Source organism: Pygocentrus nattereri, chromosome 14, assembly GCF_015220715.1.
Source record: "Pygocentrus nattereri isolate fPygNat1 chromosome 14, fPygNat1.pri, whole genome shotgun sequence".
Taxonomy (NCBI): Eukaryota; Metazoa; Chordata; class Actinopteri; order Characiformes; family Serrasalmidae; genus Pygocentrus; species Pygocentrus nattereri.
Genome location: NC_051224.1, coordinates 11,715,204 through 11,732,783, shown reverse-complemented (window position 1 = coordinate 11,732,783; position 17,580 = coordinate 11,715,204). Strand labels below are relative to the sequence as shown.

Genomic DNA, 17,580 nt, shown 5'->3' with positions numbered 1-17,580 from the left:
TATATATATATATATATATATATATATATATATATATATATATATATATATATATATATCACTTTATATATATATATATATATATATATATATATATATATATATATATATATATAAAGATTCTTTTTATCTGTTTATCCTTTTTTTTAGATTTTTAGATTCTGTTTATCCTAGTTATCATCATAACACACACACACACACACACACACACACACACACACACACACACACACACACACATATATATGCAAATGTAGGTAATCCATGCTTTGACAGCAGCATATGTAAAAAGATATGTATGCCTTTGTCTGTAATAAATACCAGGACATAAAGTACAGTAACAGTACATGTAAAGATGTGTGGAGATCAGTAGGGTTACAGCCTCAGGGAAGAAGCTGTTCCTGAGCCTGCTGGTACAGGAGCAGAGGCCCCTGTAACTCCTGTCAGATGAGGTGAGGGTAAGAAGTCCATGGTAAGGATGAGAAACAGTCTTGATGATGGAGGAGACTAACTGGGTACCTGTGATGCACTGGCAGTTTTCACCAGCTGCTGAAGCGCTTTTTGGCCAGATGTGGACCAGTTGCGATGCAGTTTGTGAGTATGCTCTCTGTAGTACCCCGGCACACAAGTGGGCTTTTTGAGGTTCCATAGGAAGTAAAGACACTGTTGCACCTTTTTGATGTATGTACATAAAGCGTCATTCTGTCTGAACAAATAGTTTGATAAAAAGACTTTCAATACATATATACAATTATTTCAAAGTGTCTGTTAGTTAATAGTGCAACTGATGGCATGTCAGGGCTGATGTCCGTCGAATTATCAAAAGTACAAATTTGATACTTGAAATGTCAAGAGAATTATGTATGGATGAATTTAAACCCACTGGACTAAAAAAAACCTTCATATATTAACCAAATTTAATATATTAAATTTGTCAAATCATACGTCAAATAGCATTCAGGAGTATTTTACAAGGTGGACTTGACTGTTCTATGCCAAAGCAATACCCCTCTCTCTGGACAGTGAGCACTGTTTGTTCCAGGTGGCTAAAACCACACCCACACCTTTACTGTCCGTCTCTGTTCAATAATTCACAGCCTACAACAGAGTCAATAGCTCTCTCTCTCTCTCTCTCTCTCTCTCTCTCTCTCTCTTTCTTTCTCTCTCTCTCTCTCTCTCTCTCTCTCTCTCTCTCTCTCTCTCTCTCTCTCTCTCTCTCTCTCTCTTTCTCTCTCTCACAAACACACAGATACACACAAGCTCAGAGGGCAGCAGCAGTTCACAGACACAGCCGAAACACTGTTGACGGGTTGTTCCTCTGAGTTTTGTGTGGTTATTCATTATTTATAAGACTTTGTTTATTTGTTTGTCTTGCCATAATAACTGAGCAGCAGGATGTCAGGGCAAAACAGTGACCAGTTACACCGCTCCACACTGAGAATTTACTTGGTGAGTCTAAAATCTTTATAGTTAGCCATTCACAGACCCTATATTATCATTTTGTTATTGAGTTGTTGATATTTTACAGAAATAAAGATTATGTCTTTTAATGTACGGTAGTCAAATGTAAGTATTTAGGGGTAAAGTAAATCTGTTTAACCAGTGCTGGGCGTCTTCATTGACATGATTTATATGTGTACATCATTTTACCATTAATAAACTAAACTACTTCAATTCAATTTTGTATTACAGTTTATTTACTTTTGGCAAGAATTGTGTAGATGTAGTATATTTAATTCAGGGCAAAATGATGGACACGGCTGAATCAAGTCAATTCAGCACATTAATGAAGGCTTTAGCTAGAGTATTCAAATTCAGACTAGAAACAGTACAATATAACACATGTATGTTTAAAGCAGTGATGTCCAAACTTTTTTGTACTGAGGACACAATATGTAAATATGTAAAACAACTAGCCAGCAACTCACAAGTCTTGCATTTTGGCATATTGCCAGTATATGTGTACATATTCTGTGTACATATGTGCTTGTATTCTGTAGATACTCAAGTGGTCCTAAGTCTCCTTTTGTTCCTGTACCACCTGCATGTTATTCTATATTAGCTCATAACATCCAGCTCCATGTGTTGTTGCATCTGTATTGCAGTCAGTGTCAATTGTTTGGTGTCAAATTACACATTACATTTTTTACTAAAATGTTTACTAAAAGCACAACATTTGAACTGGAAAAGGAAGCTTAAAAATAAAAAATAAAAAACATACAAAAAAATTTTCCCACTGCCTTTCTGGTGGGCCAAATAAAAACCCCTTGTGGGCAAACTTTGGCCTTTGAGCAGCCCTAGTTTAAAATATTTTTGCCTACCCTTATGGTCAATTGTAGTTTTACTGCTGTAATCTCTCTCTCTCTCTCTCTCTCTCTCTCTCTCTCTCTCTCTCTCTCTCTCTCTCAGACTCTTATGGATCAGTTTAATCCAAGCTTACAGAGGCTGGTCGCATTGGGAAAAAACTACATCCAGGCTTACCAAGGTAGAGACGTTTGAATGAATTAAAGATGTGTGAGTGGAAGCAGATTTAAAAAGCAATAGGGAAAGAAAGTAAAAAAGGAGCTGAACTTTGGCCTCCCGGATGAGACAGTGCTGTTCAAAAAGGAACCGGTCAATCATGTTTGTTAACAGCTGGATAATTCAGGACTCAGTGCGTCATATGCCAGATAATAATGCCTCGTTATAGTTGTCTGTGATATACACAGGTGAAACTAAACCTCATAAACTTTATTGCATTAGCCCTTAGCCATTAGCATTTCACTTAAAACCCAATCAGTACAATTGCTAATATTGAATTAAAGTAAAGCATCTTCACTCCTCTCATTTGTCTTGATCGGACAGTACAGTAGTACAGTACAATGGACTCTAATAGTGAAAGGTGATTCCATTAGTAATAATATATTTTGTGGTTTCATATGTGTGTGTGTAGCTCTAGCTGTGACCAGTGAAGCCTATTTCAGTGCTCTTGCTAAGATAGGAGAACAGGCCATGCAGACTATGTCGTCTCGTCTACTGGGTAAGGCCTTATTTCATTTTTTCTTCCTTATTGCTAAGCTATGTACACTATTTAAATATCATAGCCAGCATTTTTCTATTGTTCTGTATTTGTCCTCCAAGGTCTACATAGGTCTACATGTTTGAATTTATGTACTAAAACATCCATAATTCATTTGAACATGACCATTTCTAACAGCATATATATATATATATATATATATATATATATATATATATATATATATATATATATATGTATATATAGGAACACCTCCTTGTTTCTACACTCATTGTCCACTTTATCAGCTCCATCTACTAAATAGGTGCACTTTGTAGTTCCAGAATTAGAGACTGTAGTTCATCTGTTTCTCTGCACACTTTGTTAGCCCCCTTTTAGCCTCTTCTTGGTGGTGAATCATTCTCAGAACTGCAGTGATACTGACACGGTGGTTCCGTGTGTTGCCCTTGTGTGAATGAATCAGACACAGCAGTGCAATTTACAAAAAAATAAATCAACAAAATGATGTATTTATAGTCTTCATTCAAATGTGAAGATCATCTCCAGACGAATGAAATAAATCCTTTTGATGAATGAAATAAATTCCTTATTTCTGGCAATATTTGTGTTCATATGATGTATGGTATTTATGTGGAACTGATGCGGACATCTAAGCCAAGACATTTCAGATGATTTTTATTGCATGTGTATTGTTATTGATTTGACAAAACAGATGAAGTAAAAACTTTTTTAACTTTGAATGAAAGTTAACAGAGCAGGATATTTTTCCATGTCATATCTGATGGTCTGTTTATCATGAAATTTGACCATATTGTCAAGGCCAGTAGGAATTTTAAAGTTCTCTAAAAGAGGTTTCTGTTCCATGTGTACATTATAAATATTTTATAAAATTTGCAATAGACCACCTCATCTTTCTGATGCTAGACTGACTGATCAACTGAACTGGTGGGCACATGTGCTTGCTGACAAAATCCCCCAGCCATTGAGCCCTAAATAAACTCCCCCTGTACTGCAGCAGTGGACCACTAGACATTTTTTATGTGTTGATAAACTAGCTTTATTGCTGGCTGTTAGCTGAATTGGAGGCTTTGGCCTTCACACGTGTAGATAGTGATCTAATTTTATTATTCACATGGCACTTTGGTCTTTTCCCACTGCATCTGTCACTTCTTCATACCACACAGGAATGCACTGAAATTCACTGAACAGTCATTCATTGCACACAGTGTGTGTGTGTGTATATGTGTGTGTGTGTGTGTGCGTGGCTGGGTGTCAGAGTGTATTTAGAGTTTTTGAAAATTTCTATTGTAATTTTGTCAAAGATTTAGAAACATTTTATAACTTGAAGAAGGAAAGAGAGTGAAATAGATGGAAAGAGAAAGACTGATATAGGAAAACTAAAGGTGTGTGTGTGTGTGCGTGTAATGTTGTGCTATCAGGTAACGGAGGCTCCTCTGTGATGATAAATTATAAATGATGACAGACCATCAGCTGCACTTTGTGTGTTTAACCTTTGAAAGCCTTTCACACACACACACACACACACACACACACACACACACACACACACACACACACACACACACACACACACACACACACACAGTTATCTGCAAATTTTAGTGCACAGTTTCCACAATTTAGTCCACAATTTGGTTTAACACAATGGAAAATAGAAAACATTCTCAACGTTTAATGTAAGTTAATGTAATGTTTTTCCAAGTCCCAGTTTCTGGCATTTTTTAAAATTTCAAAAGAAAAAAATACAAATAACAAAAGACACAAGGTTTATTCTGAAAATGACAGCAAACAATATTGTGTAGTTGTCTTAAGCACTTAAGTAAAATGTTTTTAAAAATTGTCTGGACAATACCTGTGTTTTTTAACCTCTTTTCATTCATCAAAAGGATTTATTTCATTCGTCTGGAGATGATCTTCACATTTGAATGAAGACTATAAATACATCATTTTGTTGATTTATTTTTTTGTAAATTGCATTGCTGTGTCTGATTCATTCACACAAGGGCAACAAACAAAAATGAATGTGGTAAGTAATGAGTAACAAGACTGTTGTTTTTTAAAAAGTACTTCTTATATTCATTGAGAGCTGGTTAAAAGAAGCTTTGGTTCACTTCAATGTCCACAGCCATCACACAGAAATTCCATCAGTGGCACATTTGCCTGAAAAAAGTATTGATTGGGTCAAATCAGGTGTTGAATGATAACTCATACTGTGCTGCCATGAGAAGAGCTTTGGAAAAATGGGTAAGCAAACACAAAAACATTGTCGCTGCCAAAAAAACTGTATCTCCATAATGGTAATTCTACAGGGACAGAAAGAGCATTTATAAATTTCAAAGTAGGTTAATAGAAAAGGATTTTGGTCCCCATATATATGCAGCACATCAGACTTTGTCTTTGATGTGCTATTGAGCTGAATATGTAATGTGTGTGTTTTGGCAGGTGACATATTAATACAGATTTCTGAGAGTCAGAGGAGACTTACCAGCGAGCTGGAAGGAGTGGTACATCATTTTGCTTGTCTTTTACTCGCATGCTTCTATTCCCTTCTTCTTTTTATTCCACTTCTTATAGTTACTCTGGTGACTATGTGACAATAAAGGCTTCATATCATATCATAATGCAATATACAATATTATGTGTATGAAATGATTTATTGATAATGATAGTTTTGTTAATGTGTATTTTAGTTCCGCTGGTTCCATAATGAAGTACTTCTGGAAATGGAGAATAATGTCAGGCTGGACAAAGACTACATCTCAGTCAGTAATACTTCCACAGGCTGGAGTAAAAACGTTAAAAAAAACCTATCAAGAATTTTCATTGACTCATTAAAACTGAATTATTGATGTTCATGCACTTGACCTCCAGGGCAGTAGGAGGAACTATGAAATGGAGGTGAGAAACCAAGCAATGGCTTTAGAGAGACAGCTGAGGAGAGGTGGTTCACAGGTAAGCCTCTCCATCTGTTCTAGTGGTGTTTTGGTATAATCTTGTCAACTTTAACACCTGGGTGAATTTCCAGCAGCATCTTAAGTGCGGTCCCTTAAAAAAAAAAAAAAAAAATATATATATATATATATATATATATTTATATATAAATATATCCATTTTTGTTGAAATAAATTAAAATGACCTGTTGCCCTCTATATTGTATGTGAATTGTAAATTTCAAGTGAGTCAAAGTTGAGGAGGGCATGTTAAACATGAAATGGGGCCTCATTGACTGTGTGTACATTTTAGAACAATGCAGCCATGAACCAATCTGAATTAATACATCAGCTTTGGAATGTTAGGATTGATTAGAATTATTTATTATAATATTCGCTCATAATTTTCCAAAACAAAATTCTCAGTCTTATTTTCAGCTGTAAAATAGCTTGGTGTAATTTATTCATGTGTTTATTTCCTCCAGTCATGGCTAAAATTTGAACAATAATTCTGAATCATCCCAACATAATCAAGTAGAATTGTGGAAAAGGTCTGGATTTCATGATGCATAATTTCATAAAGAATCATAGTCTTATTGAATCCTTGTGTGGGAAGAGACTAGCATGCGACTTCATACATGTGATCTGCATATATTCATGCATTCATGTCCTCAGAGAGACTCTTAAAAGCAGAGCAGATATCTTGATGCTGGTGGTGACATGCGTGTGTGTGAAGGATTATGATAATAATAACAGTGTGCTGTGGGTGTGTGTAGGATGGTGGTGAATATGTGCAGTTCCTAAGGGAGAGTCAGAGAGAGGCGCTGAAAGAAGAAGAGAGGAGATATCGCTTTCTGGCCGAAAAACACTGTGGACTCACTCAGTCTATAGTGTATCTGATGAACAAGGTAAAACTTCAACTCAACTTCTGCAACTTTTATCCTCATGAGGGACCCCTGAGTGCCTTATAGAAAGTTCTGATGGGCCATCTTAAGGTTAAAGTGCAGCTTTCCATTAAATTTTGCAATGCCTATCTGTCTATTTTGGGTAGCCAATTATTCAAAGTCTATATTCTAATCTATTCTAACAGTGTTCCTTGTCCTATGTATACTGTGCAAAGGTTTTCAGACATGCTTAGCTAAGTTTTCCTCTGAAATGAAAGGTATTGAGAGTTCGCTGTAGTAACAGCAGCTTTGCACTAGATGTCGGAACATTGCTGAGTGGATTTGAGTGCATTCACCCACAAATGATGCCCAGTGCATTCACCTATAGTGAGGTCAGGTACTGATGTTGGATGACTAGTTCTGTATAATAAACATTACTTCAAATCATCGCAGAGATACTGAATGGAGCTCCTTATTTTGCATATGAGTGTTGAGAGCAGAATGAAAATGTGAGCTTGTTGGACATTTTTGAGACCTGGGCTGCTTCACATGTGTTTGACATATGCAGCAGCTGACACATAAGCTGACCACTGCACTTCTTCATCTGGCTCCTCATACATGCCTTTACACAAGCTCATACCAGGGATGTCACAATTACTAACCTTGATAAAAAGGAAAAAAAAAAAAAAAGTGTGATTGTTCAATTAAATATAGTCGACAGTGTGCTGCCCTTTTGGGGTCTTAGACTCTAAGCATATGTCTTTCTGAGGTATTAATACATTTTAGCAGCTGAACAAAACCTTTACACTTGAACACAGGATGCCTAAATGAAAGAAGAATTGCCCTAAAAGAGACCGAGCCTTTCAAGAAATTAACCAGCGGTCTTTCTCAGTTTTTGTCATGGTGAAGAACTACCAGTGAAAAGCACCCATAGAAGGTTTTCCTTATTTTAACTCTTCCCTACACTTTAGAATAATTGATGTCAAAACTATTAGATCATTTAAAAAATTAGCCTCTTTTTTGTTTTATACTGTTTCACACACTCTTATACGTTCTCACAAGTAATTTCATGAAGAGTCACCTGAGAGGCTTTTACAGCAAGACTGAAGAAGATACATATATAATGAAACCTTTTTATTGCTGAAAAAAATTGATCAGCATTTTCTATGTTTTTAATGTATATTAAAAACTTTTAGGACGGAATTTTGTTCTTCAATCATCAAATCAACTTAAATTATTCAATTATCTATACTTGACTTCTAAATTTCATTCACATTTAAGCAGAAGCCTTAAAATCAGAATGTCTATAAGATTATGAAAAATAAAAATGCAGGTTCAGTTAGGTGTGTCCAGATGTTTACCTGGTAGGATATATAACAGTGAATGTAGTTAATCTGCCAGAAAACCCTTTTAAATGAAGATATACCTCTTGCTAAAGACAGGGGGCGCTCTGCAGCAGAGAGCAGAGGGATGGAGGGAGCAAGTGAGTCAAACAAGAGTGTCCCATCCACGCACTCCATCACGACTGGAGGATAATATGGTGAGAAGCTCTATCACAACTAACAGTACTTGTTTAAAATTCATCGGAATGCATAGACAAGCTAATTAATGCACGATTCCTCCCTCGCTTTCTTAGTTTGAAGATCAGTCTCGTGCTTTGGCTGAACAGCCTTTAGGCAGAGCGCCTTCCAGAGGTGAGGACAACACTAAGCACTAAGCACAACCATTGCCACAAAGTGCTATTCTAAAACCCCAATCTAATACACTTCATCTCTCTTTCTGTAGGCCCGTCTCCTCAGCCTGCTCGCTCCCGCTCTAGTTCATTTGGAGAGTCTCTGGGATTAGGTGGAGGTAGGGTGATGCAAGCATTGGTGCCTCACCCAACCTCCTCTAACCCCACCCTACTGTCGTTCTCCAGAGGAGAAATGGTCACTGTGCTTGTGCCAGCACCACGGAATGGCTGGCTCTACGGCCGCTCGGAAAGTTCCTCACGGTGAGGAAAGACCCTTTTTTTTTACTGTGTGATGTACTTTTGTCATTATTATTTTTATTGATGTATGTTATATTTCAGGCCTTCAAGTTAAAAGCTCCTGCATGTAATTATTTGATTGGCTTCTATCTATCTTCTACCATTTTTTGGTGGTTGTAGATTTTTTCATAATATTACAGTGAGTTACATGAGGGCACCACGATGGTAGCACATTAACCTTGTTATGAGGTTGTAGCCTATTGTTGATAGCAGTACAAATATCAAATCAGTCCTACATTATCCAAAAATGAACCCCTTAATCTCCCAGGCTTAGTACATTACATTACATTACATTTAGCAGACGCTTTTATCCAAAGCGACTTACAAATAATGAGGTACATAGAACAAACATAGTCAGGCCTTAACGGAGGCCAAAGGGTAATAGCGGGGTAGAGAAGGGAAGGAGGGCAAGAAGGCATACCAAGGCTTATTATCCATTAACTACAGGGACTTCAAAACTGGCTGAGTTATTCTTAGGTAATAGAAGTGTGTCCATTTAATGATGTTCTCCTTAGGAACTTTAGGAAGCCCCTTCACCTTTATCATGATTGTGACTTGTTGCATGAAACCTTCCAAACCATTAACAAGATCTTTTATAAAAACACTTGGTGCAATTTGCACACAGGTCCTTCAGCGCAAACTGGCTAGAAGTGCATAATAATATCCTGGTCTACTGGTGGGTCCTGGATGTTTAAGGGGTTAAAACGGTACTACAGTTATGCTCACGTCAACAGAAACACAGAATGACATTAGCCCAACAGCCAACACTTGCTTATAAAGCATGCATCTGCTTTTGCCATGCACAACACCTACCCCAATAAATACAACGTGAATTAAAATTGGACAGCTGAAATGAAAGCTTTACAGAGGTAATGAAGGATAGTGAAACAATTGCTAAGCTGAAACCACTAAAGCAAGTCAATTTGAGACTACTAAACAACTCCATGTGATGATTTAGGCATGCAGTTTGAACAGTGCTAACCTGGTGACTAAAAGCTTCCATTACTTGTTAGCTACATTAGCCTCACTTGAGACATGTCAGACGCAAACTTCAGACATGTCTCAGCTTATTTTCTTGATTGTTTACTGAACTATCACTTTAGCTTAGCTACTTTTCCAGTGTCAGTATAAATGTTTTATTTTTCAGCCAGGGCTGGTTTCCTGCTGCATATGTTGGCCCTAATGAGGACACACCTAGACCACCTGACCCCAGGTAGGGTGAGCTCTGCCTGCGAAGTTAACATTCTCTAAACAAAAGACAGGTAATATTCTCTGTTGTCCTGATTTTTGCCTTCTATTCCAGTATCAGCTCACTCAGAAGCAGCAGCAGCATGAGCAACCTTCTCGACCAATCAACAAGCAGCAGAAGCAATGCGCACCCACCCCCTCCTCCTCCGCCACTTTCACAAATGAAATCGAACAGCTTCCAGCCTGTCACACCTACTTCTGCAGAAAGCAAAGTAAGCCCAAAAAACTTCTGAGTATATAATGAGTATATGATGAGTATATGAGTATATAATATAATAGATGAGTATATAATTAAAGAAAAGGGGTGAAGAACATAAATTAGGACAAGACATTAAAGTAACAGAGACACAGATGTATGTGAAAATTTGGGCACCTCTGGTCAAAAGTTTTGATAGTTTTCTAAGTGGTAAAGGTAGATAACCTCTATAGAGAACACGTTTCTGCACATTTTAATGCGTCATTACTGTTTCTTTGTTGAATTTAATACATTGAGAGTGAACTTAGGGCCTGGCGACCTTTACTGTAAAGGTGCTCAGAGCAATAACATGCTAAAACAGCTGTACAAACATCAGATAAAGCTTTGAGAACACAATGTGACAGGATCTTATGAAACCAGAGCGACTCTCCATTTCTAAAGACTCACTGGAAAAACGGCAACTTGCTTGATTAAAATGCAGTGATGGTATTTCAAAGTGTCCACACTAACAATGTCACGTGTTGAATATCACAGTATACCATATTACCAAAAATTGACACTTGTCTATTTTCTCTGACCAAAATATGTGTTACAATAAGTTGTTCCACTTATGTTTGAAGTACGTAAGTTGAAAGAAAATGGTGTTTGTGTAAACAAACATCTTATTGCTTCTTATGTTGTCTTTTATAAATGCTTCTCTTCACCATTCAAGTTTTATTTTCATCTCCTTAACTCTTTTAGTCACTGATTGCTTTGTCACAGAGATGTAGTAAATCCAAAGGGTAAAAGGTATCATCACAGTGTGTTTCACACAGAGTGTTAAGTCACAGTTCCCTCATTTGACCAGCAGAGGCACTGTGGTAAAGTTCTGTTCTCCATGACACCTCAGCCGTCTTTCTGGTGGATGGAAGGGGGCAGCTCCAGCTGCTGAGGGTCTGTCAGTGTGTGTGTGTGTGTGTGTGTGTGTGTGTGTGTGTGTGTGTGTGTGTGTTTGTTTTTTTTTGCATGGTATGTTTTCCTGTAGTCTTCATACTATTCATACTAGCCTTGCAAGCTAAGAACAATTGCATGCTGTTTCTGCATTGTACTTTAATATTCAGTGAGTGTGTACCAGTGTGGTCCAGTAGCTGGTTATTGTAGCTTTTATGCAAAACTATTGGTATAAGAACTACAAAATCCACCCACAAACAGAGAAGCCTTTCAACATTTAATCTTCTGTCCTCTTGCAGAGACAAGAAGACTTTAGACCACGACCAGAGCTTTTTCCCAGGTAGAGATGACATAAATGAGTCAATGTGTATACAATTTAAGTTGAGCTATACTGTACTGAGCTTTTATTAACTGAATTATTCTACACTTTGTGTTGCTTTCTGCAGAGGTACAAACCCTTTTGCCACGGTGAAGCTGAAACCCACAACAACCAATGACAGATCAGCCCCACGCATATTCTAACCTGCCATCCAATGAGAGATCAGCTGACTTCATCTAAATGCAATACATCATAAGTTGGCCGCACACATGCTGCTCTGTAATGAGACAAAGCTGCTGTAGCAGCTTTATACTGAGATAATTTTTGAGTGTCATATAGGAAAAAGATTGCTATGAAGGGTTTTGCTGGTTCAGCCTAAGAGTTTTGAAGGCTTAGAGAGAATGAGTGAAAAGAAATACTTAAGATAGGACTAAGAAGGAAAAAAAGGATAGCAAGTGAAATCTTTTCAAATGGATATACTGTATCATACTATTTCATACTATGAGGTTGCTGTTAGGACATTTTAGGACTATTCAATCTATTTCTAGAAATAGAAATGTGATTAATTCCATGACAATAATTCTAGGGAGCTGAGTGGGTGTAGGTGCAAGTTTCGAACTTCATTGAAACATACAGGAACACTGGATAATACGAAATTAAACAAAACACAGAATTGGGGTCAAACAAAGCTCAAACAGAAACCTATGAATGACTATGGAAAAATAAAAACTGTCAGAAGGGCTTCCTACTGTCTGACTGACAAACTGGAGCTTTAAATACAGCTTAAATTTTGGTTTTCTCTGAACCCAACCAAACCACATCATCAACTTTAGAATATAGTAAAATAAAATTATTGGTCCAGAAGTAAGTTAATATTTGGTGTTAACAAATGTATTCATCAAGAATCATTCCAAACATTTTCTAAAGATGAACTTTTCATAATATGCTGTTCTCCTGCTGTACACAGTGTACAGCTAGATGATAACGTTCTCCTAGTTAAGTCTACCTTTGTTTTTTTTTTTTTGCAAAGAACATATAGCATGTTAAGCATATATCATAAAACATCTTTACAAACAAATTAAACACCCTATAGGCTGCACTGCTTCATATTCTATTTTATGACCTGTGCATCCATTTTCTCACAAGCGTGGACCTCAGTAAATTCTGTCATCAGCACAAATGGGTGACTTCATCATGTCAGATTAGAAACTGTTGTAATATAATAAATATAGAGTTATGCAATTTTTTTTATTTACTTTTAATAGTTAAAACAACACATCTGGACACAGAGGTGTAAGTGCTTACAGGGGCCACCAAGTGGCGTAACTGTCTAAGCACCTGGTCTATAATAAGGAGATTTTTGATTTGAACCCTGGCCTGAACTGGGACCCCAGAAAATGCCTACTGTGTGTTAGAAAGACTAGGTGGGATTTTCAGTGGTGGGAAAATTGACAAAAAATGTTAATATAAATATAACCTATATTGTTTACCTACTGAGAGGCAGTACTAAAAAGTAGTTCTAGTGCCCTAGAAATTATGCTGTAAAGTCTAATTATGTTTCTATTACCTGTGCACGTTGCAAGCGCTAAACTGAAAATGCATCAAAAATGTTTGTGATTTTTGGTGCCCAGCAGCTTGTTATGGCTTTTTGTACTAAAAATACTTTACCTAATGAAGGAATTTCCTGCAAAAAAAGTTGTATAACTTTTTTTATATTATATGACAGCAGAGATATTTCCATCTCTGCTGTCATGTATGTCACAGCTTTGGCTTCCCTAACATTACCATAACTTTCTGATAAGGATTGTTTTTTATAAATTGATTAAATTTTTTTACTAACATTCTTACAGTGCCTTTTTTTTTAATGGTAATCAATTTGCAAGAGATCATATTTCTCGACTACAGAGCTGTTTGAACTTTTCTGGACATCTCACTTTGTAAGAGCTGAAAATTGGCAGGATTCCTTATCTCCTCAGTCCAGCTATGCCTATACATTTATGCATAAATGCGTTATCCTCCACCATTCCAGACATCAACAAACAATTTATCTGATAAAATTACACACAACTTATGTTGTACCTGTAGGAACTGGGGCATAGACAAGGTGGACAGGTGGAGGTGTAGTGGAGAAAGAACAGGAGGCCCGTACAGCGGGTGAAGCTTGGCTGGGTAAACTGTCAAACTGGAAAATGAACTTACTGTACTTTAAACATTACTTCATAAAATAAGTAGGATAATTTTACTTGACAAGATAATGAAAAATTTAAAAATGTCTACAAAAAGCTTGAATAATCTTATTCTTAAATCTCATAATAATAAATTAGACATATTGTCTGTGTTTAACATGTTTCAGCTTGCTATGGAATCACTTTTTACATTGTGGGGGGACGCAATTTTTGCATGAATGTAATGTAGTACTGTTCTGTAAAATGACTATTTTGATTATTCCCTCTATTTTTAAATATGAGAAAGCACTTTTAAAACATCTCAGGTTTTCTTTTTAATATATAATATTTTATGTTACCTTATGTTTTCAGTTTGATTGGTTTAAAAATGACCATAAGGCCATTTAACAGCCATGAATCACAGATATTGATAGCCACTTAAGTCATTCTGAGACTGGTCATTAAACACCATTTCAGTGCTGTGAACATACTGGAGTCCTTGACCTCCTTAATGAACTTTTCACATCATTTCTCCTGCATGTTTGAGTTTCCACTGAAGGAGATGAAGCTCTGTGCCAATGGGACGTGCTGTCAGAGGGGATGTTCTGTCTAAAGGTCTTTAGAGTGAATTCTGTGTTTGACCTTGCCACTAATTGGTGTGACCTTCTTGTAATGTGTCAGAATTGCTAGGGTTAAGCTTCACTTCTGCCTCCAAGCCCTCTTAATTCTGCCATCTCTGCTGGTACTTATAAGCTTCTGACAACCTAGAGGCTATTCTACATGTCGCTTCATATTATTATTAAGATGTATTTACTTGTTATTGTTTGTTTTTGCTGTGTTGTGGACTTAAGAGCAGCTATTAATGATAAACAACACAATATATATAATACATAATAATCTATCTATAAATGATTATATTGACTAGCAATAAATCTAATCACCTTAAAGTTAACCACATCCTCTGTGTTTCTTATATTTTACTTTTTCCCACTTGGCTTTGCTTCTGATGTCTGTGTTGGTCTATGTACCAGTCATTTTTACTTTTACACTTTTTTTCCAACCTCTATTTGAATTCAAAAGGCTGATTTTGTCACTCTTCCTTTCAGATTGTTGTATGTAAATATGCTCTGTTCTGATTGGCTGCTTTATGTTTATATTACACCTCATTCTAAAGCAGTCCAGGCTGAAACATTCCATATAGCATCAGCATGAGTGGGTGGGGCGTAACTGCTATGTTTAAATTGTTGTTTTTTGTGACTTCATAAAAACAGTTAACTTAAAACCAGCTATTTAGTCCATAAAGAGATAGTTTACGAGTTTGGTGAGGAGGAACTTCAGTGGCCTGCACAGAGCCCTAACCTCAACCTCACTGAAAACATTTGAGATGAATTGGAATGGCAATTGTGAGCCAAGCCTTCTCATCTAACGTCAGCGCCTAACCTCACAAAAGCTCTTTTGTCTAAATGGTGACAAATTCCCCCAAACACACTCCAAAATCTTATGGAATGCCTTTTTGGAAGAATGGAAGCTGTTGTAGCTGCAAAGGGGGACCAACTTCATATTAATGTCTATGGTTTGGAAAAGAGATGTCAAACATGGCCATACGTGCGATGGTCACTTACTTTTGGCCACATAGTTTGTTATCTTATTTTGTGTCGAGGGCTTTTCTGCAATTTCTGCTAATTATATGTTTCCAGCACTGTACAGTTTGCTGCACTGTACTTATTAAACAGATTAAATAAACAAAAGGGTGGTCTCCTACTTTTGCACTGTACTGAATACCCCAAGCATATGTATTCAAACTGAGACATTCTCAATATGGCATATGGCAAGAGCTTCTAAATCAACTGGCAACAACAAAGGTGGAGGCGTCTGCTTTTTAATCAACAACAGATGGTGCGCTGACACTGGCACTCCCAAAATCTGCTCGTAACATGGTTTTTACCCACAATCCAGTGTGTAGAATCGTAACAAGTGATGTGGATTAGATGAAACGGGGAGAAGGTTTTGGTTCAGTGCTGTTGCACTGCCAATGAGTAGCACAATCTGCTGCCCACAGATTTATGTTCTGCTAAACAAGCTGAGCTGAATGTAAAACTACTTCCTTTAAATATGTGTCCCCTTTAAGCATCACAAGAGGACTCTAACTTCACATTCTTTATATTTTTCTGCAAGTTGTACAAATGGTAGACACTTTATTTATTATCAGTGCAATAAGCCTCTGAATTAATGCTGAGCAAAAATGAAAATAAGCCAATAAAAGATAACCAGAGTAATTTTCAAAAGCAGAATGATTTGTGGTTTAATGTATTCTTTCAACATCAGCTTATTTTATATTTATATTTGTACATAATGAGATGCCGATTGGTGAGGAAGTAATTTAACAGTCTGTACACTCTGAGCTAATCTTCAGCTTTAAAAGCAGTAAAACTGCATTACTGGCTTTGTGAAATGAGCCAGTGGTTCTGACAGCTGTGTTAACTGCTTTGAAAACACTGACCTCAGGAACAAAACTGTAATTGCTGAGGCCAAATGAATTAGGCGCACAGACACTGCTTCAGATCAGGATGTTTCCTGCAGCTACAAAACTAGTTTATTTCAATTTGCTCTGTGATTGTTGCATATTGCAGACAGATGGTTCGTGTGTTGACTGTGTTCAGGCTTCTGAAAGTTTCCTCCGTGATGTGCGTATCTGAGAGTGCAGTAGCTAGCTGTACTTCCTGCGGGACAGATCCAGTTCTCTAGGGAGAGACTTATTTAATCTCTACCTCTCTCTCTCTCTCTCTCTCTCTCTCTCTCTCTCTCTCTCTCTCTCTCTCTCTCTCTCTCTGGCTCTGGATGATAATAGCATGTTTAACAGGCTAGTTAATTTGCTGGACTGGCTAGAGGGGCAACAAAGCAATGACATAAAAGACTTAATTGAACTTGAGTGTAGTTAAGTCTGTCCAATACTACTGCAGTTATTCCACCCTGAGCTAAATCCAAGTCTCTCTCTTTCTCTCAAACCTGATCTCCCTCTTTCTTTTTCTCTCCTACTATTTCCCTCTCTCCTTCTCACTTTCTTTCTTATACTTTTTCTCTCTCACTTCTCCCCCCCACTCTCAATCTTGCTTTCTTTTTCTCTCCTACTATCTCCCTCTCTCTCTTATACATTGTCTCTCTCCCTTCTCCCCTCGCCTCCCTCTCTCTCTCTCTCTCTCTCTCTCTTTCTCTCTCACTCACTCACTGTCCCCATCAGTCTTTTTTGTTTCTTTGTTTCTCTCTCTTTTTCACTCTCTCCCAAGTCTTTATTTCTGTCTTTCTATTGCTTTATCTCTCTTTCCCTCACACCTTCCCTCTCCTGTCTTTTTCTCTCTTAATTTGTCTTTTATTCTCTTACTTTTTTCTTACTCATTCTCTTCCTCTGTCATTCTCTCTTTCTCTCTCCACCTTCTCCATCTCTCTCTCACATAGTCTCTCTCTGTATTAAACTCATTCTCTCTTAATCTGTCTCTCTCTCTCTGTCAATCTCTATCTCCATCTTTCTCTCAAACTGTCTCTCTCTCTGTCTGTCTCTCTTTCTTACTCTCTCTCTCCATTTCTCTCAGTCTGTCATTGCCTGTCGCTCTTCTCCCCCAAGGATCTACAGCAATGTAAGAGTAGTAAGCGACAGAAAGAAAATAGCAGTGGAAAGGGGGATAAAGAAAAGATTCACAGTGAGTCAGAGATCTCGAGGCATTCTGTCTTTATTTCATTTTTTCTCCTTTTACAGTTTGACCTCTTTCTTATTTTGATGTTTTTCATGGTGGCTCTATACCAGAGAGAAGAGAGGAGAGGAAGAGATGGAGAGAAGAGGAGGG

General features: G+C 37.2%; 1 protein-coding gene across 1 annotated transcript; it reads left to right on the top strand.

Annotated features, from left to right (window-relative positions):
* Positions 1-1,236: 1,236 nt before the first annotated feature.
* Positions 1,237-15,817, top strand: baiap2l2a (BAR/IMD domain containing adaptor protein 2 like 2a). The gene is made up of 14 exons (XM_017684408.2): positions 1,237-1,449; positions 2,410-2,485; positions 2,933-3,019; positions 5,483-5,544; positions 5,731-5,802; positions 5,912-5,992; positions 6,747-6,878; positions 8,293-8,394; positions 8,491-8,548; positions 8,640-8,847; positions 10,031-10,096; positions 10,187-10,343; positions 11,557-11,597; positions 11,704-15,817. The coding sequence occupies exons 1-14, from the start codon at positions 1,396-1,398 to the stop codon at positions 11,777-11,779; spliced, it is 1,272 nt and encodes a 423-aa protein (XP_017539897.1). The 5' UTR covers positions 1,237-1,395; the 3' UTR covers positions 11,780-15,817.
* Positions 15,818-17,580: the final 1,763 nt, after the last annotated feature.

Bases quoted from the DNA above. Each gene is read 5' to 3' on its own strand.
- baiap2l2a (XM_017684408.2), top strand. From the start codon at position 1,396: ATGTCAGGGCAAAACAGTGACCAGTTACACCGCTCCACACTGAGAATT. The intron at 1,450-2,409 runs GTGAGTCTAAAA...TCTCTCTCTCAG, and splicing joins CCACACTGAGAATTTACTTG to ACTCTTATGGATCAGTTTAA. The intron at 8,848-10,030 runs GTGAGGAAAGAC...TTTATTTTTCAG, and splicing joins CGCTCGGAAAGTTCCTCACG to CCAGGGCTGGTTTCCTGCTG.